This window comes from Ipomoea nil, unplaced genomic scaffold (genome assembly GCF_001879475.1).
Source record: "Ipomoea nil cultivar Tokyo-kokei standard unplaced genomic scaffold, Asagao_1.1 scaffold1286, whole genome shotgun sequence".
Taxonomy (NCBI): domain Eukaryota; kingdom Viridiplantae; phylum Streptophyta; class Magnoliopsida; order Solanales; family Convolvulaceae; genus Ipomoea; species Ipomoea nil.
Window position 1 is genome coordinate 714,385 of NW_017617714.1, and position 6,577 is coordinate 720,961.

Consider the following 6,577-nt stretch of genomic DNA (forward strand, 5'->3'; position numbering starts at 1 on the left):
AAGAGTGTAGCGCAAGCAATCCCTAAGTACACTATGAGCATATATGACTTACCTGTTACCTTTTGTGAAACAATGGAGAGCCTGATGAATCGGTTTTGGTGGAATGCTAAGAATGGCGGTGGGAAGGGTATGCATTGGTTATCATGGTCTAGAATGTGTATGCCAAAGCAGTATGGGGGTTTTGGTTTTAAACGATTGCACGAATTTATTGTGGCACTTTTAGCAAAGCAAGGCTGGAGGATACTATCTAGGCCGGATTCAACAATGGCTCGTTTATTTAAGGCTTGGTACTTTCAGAAATGCTCCTTTCTTGATGCATCCATAGGTCCGAATCCAAGCTATTGTTGGAGATCAATATTGGCGGGCCAGACTATATTCCGGAATGGCTGCTATTGCCGAATTGGTATTGGACGGCACACTCGTATATGGGGGGATCCATGGTTGCCCGATAACGATAATCCATACCCCATAACATCACGGTCTGAACACCATAGAACAGCAACAGTGTCAGCTCTTGTTGATCCGGTTAGCAACACTTGGGCTTTACCACTGCTTGATGAGCTTTTTTGTGCAAGAGATGTACGTTTGATTAAGCAACTGCCTTTATCACCTGCTTATGAAGATGAATGGAGTTGGCGTAATGATGTGCGTGGCTTATACTCGATTAAGCATGGGTATAGATTGGCTACGGGGGCTACAAATAATGATGTGTCTACATTTACAGCCTGGGATTCTAAATGGAAACTCCGCATTCCTCCAAAATATCTCAACTTCCTGTGGAGGTGCGCCCGTTCGGTTCTCTCGGTAAGTACCAATCTCACTAATCGTGGTTTATCCATTGATCACTCTTGCCCTTTATGTTAGTCTGAACCGGAAAACCCTCTGCACCTCTGAGAGATTGCCTCTTCACGACAGATTGCTGGAATAATCTGCCAAATTTTCCCTACCATGCAAATGCCTCATTTGAGGATTGGCTTACTGGTGGTTTGTCACTGAGCGACGTGGCCAGTAAATATGGCTTCATTGCACGCTGCTGGATGGTGTGGAAATCCAGAAATGATCTGGTATGGAAGCAGGTACCCTAATCGATTGAGGGGTTATGACACACTGATAATTCAGGTGTGACATTGATAATTGACATATTTGTGAGGGGCATAAATTACAATTTCCCCTTTAATTAATATGGTAATTCGAAGAGGCAACATTAGCTAAATAAGAACACTGGCTAATTGCCGTGACAGCTTCTCAGTCGCCTGTGTTTCGTCTTCTATGTCCTCAAGCCACAACATTTTTCAACTAATAGCCCAATTTTCATTACGGAAAATAGCATTTTTTCCTCAACACACAGCCACCCGACCGTGAGGGCGAAGACTTGTCTCCAGTCCTTTTTCCTGATTTGTAATCTAGGGTTTTATAGCTTTTTGATGTTCATCGCTAAAATTCGCTCATCATTTATCACATTTCCAAATTTTATACTGATAAACCAAAATTATATGCAAAAGTTTCCAGGCAAGTGGGAAGACCTCCATCACCGTGATGTTCATCGCTAAAATTCCCTCATCACACGCAAATGAGATAATGTCCAATGATTATTTTTAAATAAGTACTTCAAAGTATATCAATGCAAGATTATATAGAAGATGTTCACAATAGGTAATTGAATGTTGAATTTATTTATTTAAATTAGTAATTCAAAGTATATATATTCAAGATAATATATGAGAGATTGATTATAATTGTCACTAGAATAAATGTATTGATTATAATTGTCATTAAAATAAATGTATTGATTATAATTGTCACTAAAATTAATATTTGCAACTTTGTAATAACGCTAGTCTAAATACTTAGTCTAAAAATGATAGTCTAAATAAATATTACTTTTGGTTTAAATTTTTCTAAGTCTTCTTAATTCTTTTTTGGTTTAAATTGCTACAATTGCTGTTAATAGAGGATGATAATAAATAATTCAAAATATATGGTTACAATAGATATTGCTCTTATAAAGTCCTTTTTATTTTACAGAAACACTTACACAGAAATAGGCTTAAATTTCTAAAAATTTTACGTATTTACAATTCAATTGTGTTGAGCGGTAGTTAAACTTACATAATGACACTTAATTCGTTATCTCAATAGTGCTCTGATACCAACAGTGCTCTGATACCAAATGTGCCCTGATATCAATTTGTTGATATTAACAAGAATTCATTAGTAAGTTGATCTACCTCCTCAGTCTACTTATTTACTGTACTTCTTAACTTGTCGCGTGCTGTCATAACACAAAATTCCCTGTTGATGGACAATTTTAAATATAGTTCACACAAGTGCACGAGTCAATTGTAGCAATAGGGTGCAAAAGCAAAGGTCGAACCCACGGAGAATTGATATGATGCAACTTGATAACTTGAAACTAAAACAATGAATTTGATAATTTAAAATGCTCAAAAACCAACTAACCATCGAAATGAATTAAACAAAATGGATACGGAGTAGGAAACAAGGTAAGAAAGACAATAAAATAACCGTGAAAGGAAATAGCAAAACTAAGATAAAGACAACTAGAAAAGAAAGGACTAGGAACATAAATCAATTACTTAGCAAAGTAACTTTGAGAAATTAATAACAACTATCATTTCAAGCATGATCATTAAGAATTATTAATGAAAACTAACTCAATATGCAGTGTTGAACATGCTGTAATCCTTCTAATAGTTATCCAAAGTGAATTAGCAACAATAAAGACTAAAGGGACAAAAATTAGCAATAATTGTAAATGGCAGTGATTACTCACAAAAATCGTCGGAATTGCCGCCGAATGAGAATTGCTCGCCAATCACTGGAAACTCGTCTTCGCCACCAAACAATCAAAACTGAAGATGTAGCTTATGGAGTGCTGCAATTCTACGGTCACCCCCTGACGATCCTTCACTCTCAGACCGTGCATGGTTCTTTTAATAGCACCCTCCACCAAAATTTCTTTCAAATTCTGCGCTGCAACTAAACTTAATGAGTGGAAAGCCGAATCGCCAAATCTATTCTTGACCGATTCTCTGCCAAGTTTTGTGCACCCATGGACGATCAAAGCTTCTGGATCTCCTTTTTCTTTTTTTTTTCGTTATTGTCCGATTTTGTTAGAAGATTTACGACCAAGACGTAAAATTAACTATTTTCTTTTAACTAATTAAATAAAACACATATAAAACACAATTAAATGCTCAAATACATTAGTGTCCATATTTAACTAGTCTAAACTTATTAAACTCCTACTGACCATATACTTCTAGTTCTTATTAAATTGGATTAAGAAATTATTGGACTGACAAAGTTTAATAACAAAATTAATTAATAGCAAAACAACCCCAAAACTAAACAATATTAAAAAAAAAACTAAATATACAAATAATAAATAAAAATAAATATAAAATTAATAAATTATTTCAAATTAAATATAAAGAGATTACTAAAAATAATGTTTATCAACTGTACCATCAAACTTTGATACCTCAAATTTTGTAATTGAATTGGTTATCTTAATAGTGCTCTGATACCAACATTGCTCTGATACCATCATGTAATTCCGGTGGTATCCAGACCTTTCGGCTCAGGAGTCAATGAAGACGTGGTGAGAGGTCAGATCGATGTCTGTGGTGGATACAACACGCTAGCTCGTGATTTGAAGACGCTTTTTGTATACCCTGATCGCCATCAAATCATCACTCATCTTTTGTGGCATTGGGCTCAGCATAGAGTTTTGTACATTCATCTTCCCAATATCCCCGATTTTGAAGTTTTAAAATTGCCTATTGACCCTTTAGTGACTTTTTGGACAGACTTTAAAGGATTAATTAGCAAGGTCATATTCAAACCTGAGTTAGATGGGAATAAAATCCCCATCAATGGTGGCCCAGATGATAGAGCCCTTTTTATTTTACAGAAGCATTTATATGAAAATAGGCTTAAATTTTTGAAAATTTTACGTATTTACATTTCAATTTTGTTGAGCGGTAATGAAACTTAAATAATGACACTTGAATTCGTTATCTCAATAGTGCTCTGATACCAACAGTGCTCTGATACCAAATGTGCAATGATATCATTTTGTTGATATTAACAAGAATTGATTTGTAAGTTTATCTATCGTAGTCTACTTATTTATGGTACTTCTTAACCTGTCGCACACTGTCATAACACAAAATTCCATGTACCATCAAACTTTGATATCTCAAATTTTGTACTTAAAGTGGTTATATCAATAGTGCTTTGATATCAACATGTAATTTCGGTGGCATCCAGACCTTTCGGCTCAGGTGTCAATGAATACATGGTAAGAGGTTAGATCGCTGTCTGGGGTGGATACGGCACGCTGACTCGTGATTTGCAGACCCTTTCTATAGAACCTGATCGCCATCAAATCATTCATCATCTTTTGTGATATTGCGCTCAGCATAGAGTTTTGTACATTCATCCCCGAGTTTAAAGTTTTAAAATTGCATATTGACCCTTTAGTGACTTCTTGGGCAAACTTTAAGGGATTAATTAGCAAGGTCGTATTCGAACCTGAGTTAGATGAGCATAAAAAAAAAAAATCAATCAATGGTGGCCCAGATGATAGAGCATTTTTTATTTTACAAAAGCATTTACATGGAAATAGGCTTAAATTTCTAAAAGTTTTACGTATTTACAATCCAATTGTGTTGAGTGGTTGTAAAACTTACATAATGACATTTTGATTTTTTAGTGTTTATTTTTAACCAAACATTTGATTTGTTAGTGTTTATTAATGGGTAGATCCGTTATGTTTTTTATCTCAACGGGTCAACCTGTTAAACATATTAAGAACTCGTTTAATCCGTTAATATTATGTGTTAAATCTTTTACATGAACGAGTTTATATAAACTTGTTTATAACTTATCACCAAGAATTCATTGTTATATAATATAAAAGAAAAGTACTTTTTTATTTAAAATATCAGTTGAATGGATAAGATTAAAATAAGTAGATAATATGAAGCAATATATTAAAAGATTTCCATGTTTAATATATTTCATATAACATATTTTAAAATACACAAAAAGTAAATACAAACTGTGATAAAATATTTGTTATTTGTATAAGTTTGCACAATTTATATACTAATAAAATTAAATGAAATTATTTAGTAGACAATTGATTTATAATTTATTATATTATGCACGTGTTTGCAGTTAATATATTAGACACATGTAATTAACATATCATATTATGTGTCAATCCATGTACATTATTATTGATTATCCCATATCTCTGAGATTATATGTCAAAAATTACATAGTTAAAGTATCAATCCGATTGAACTCAATTGATCAAAGAATTTAAGTTTTTCGAATAAAACTGGTGATATATAAATTTTAAGTCAAGTAGTATTATTATTATTAAAAAAAAAGAGCAACGAATCTACACTTAATCAGTGTGTAGACACGAAAAATTTGAAACCGACAAATGGTCCAATTAAATTATTATTTCGGGATTAAATCAAATGGGCCTAGTTTCAGGATTAATTATTGAGCCATGATAATTAATTTAATTTAATTAACCCAATTAAATTTGATTTTGGGTTATTGAATTAATTGATTAATTGATTCAAGCCCAATTCATATTTGAATTTATTTTAAATATAATTTTATTTTATTATATTTAAATTTGATAATTATAATTTAATTTGAATATGAATTAAATGATAGAATCTTGAACCTAGACTTGATTTTGGGAAGGTTCATTTTCTTAGATAATTAATTAATTAATTTAATTTAACAAACATTTCGGGAGTTTGTTCACTTGGAGGGATGGTGGTTACATTTTACACTATAAATAAAATCCTTATTTGACATCTTGAAACACAACTTGAAGGCATTTCAAGGCTTGAAGGCACTTGAAGAACTTGAATGCATTTGAAGGCACTAGAATCTTGGAGTCCATGCTGCTTGAATCCCGGAGGCCACGCCACTTGAATCTCGGAGGCCACGCTGCTTGAATCACAGAAGTCACGCCACTTGAATCCCGGAGGCCACGCAACTTGAATCCCGGAGGCACACGCCACTTGAATCGCAAAGGCATGCGCCGTTTGAATCCCGGAGGTTGCGCCACTTGAATTCCGGAAGAACTTTAGTAGAACACGAAGAATCAGAGGACTACAAAGAGATTTTTTACCCGCATCTTAAATCATACACACTGTAACCCGATTTTGTTATATATATACAATTTCGATCTTTGTGTTTACAGATTTTGGCACGCCTAGTGGGACAACTCTGCCTCTCATCTCTTCATTATCGATCTACTTAAACAAACAACTCTGTCAGCAATCCGAATGACATCAAGAAGTTCAGTGTTCATGAAGTCTTATGCCCAAGCTGCTAGTTCAAAGTCTTCATCGACAGCTGGTTACTAAGCTAGCCGAGAGACCAAAGGACCATTAACCATGAGCAGCGCAATGAGCTTAGGAATGCGGTCACTTGAACCTAAGTCAACCTAAGTCAATCGCTTCAAATGATGCCAAGCCTTGGACCTTTTCGCGTATCTACTGTTAACTCCTTCAAA

At 34.1% G+C, this 6,577-nt stretch overlaps 1 protein-coding gene across 1 annotated transcript; it reads left to right on the plus strand.

Moving 5' to 3' along the window:
- The first annotated feature begins 72 nt into the window (after window positions 1-72).
- On the plus strand, window positions 73-928 carry LOC109184716 (uncharacterized mitochondrial protein AtMg00310-like). The gene is made up of 2 exons (XM_019334754.1): window positions 73-782; window positions 865-928. Exons 1-2 carry the CDS (start codon window positions 73-75, stop codon window positions 926-928), a joined length of 774 nt encoding a protein of 257 aa, XP_019190299.1.
- Window positions 929-6,577: the final 5,649 nt, after the last annotated feature.

Excerpts from the sequence above, each read along its gene's own strand:
- LOC109184716 (XM_019334754.1), top strand. The coding sequence starts at position 73 with ATGGAGAGCCTGATGAATCGGTTTTGGTGGAATGCTAAGAATGGCGGT. Across the intron at positions 783-864 it reads TATCTCAACTTCCTGTGGAG|TCTGAACCGGAAAACCCTCT; the intron begins GTGCGCCCGTTC and ends CCTTTATGTTAG.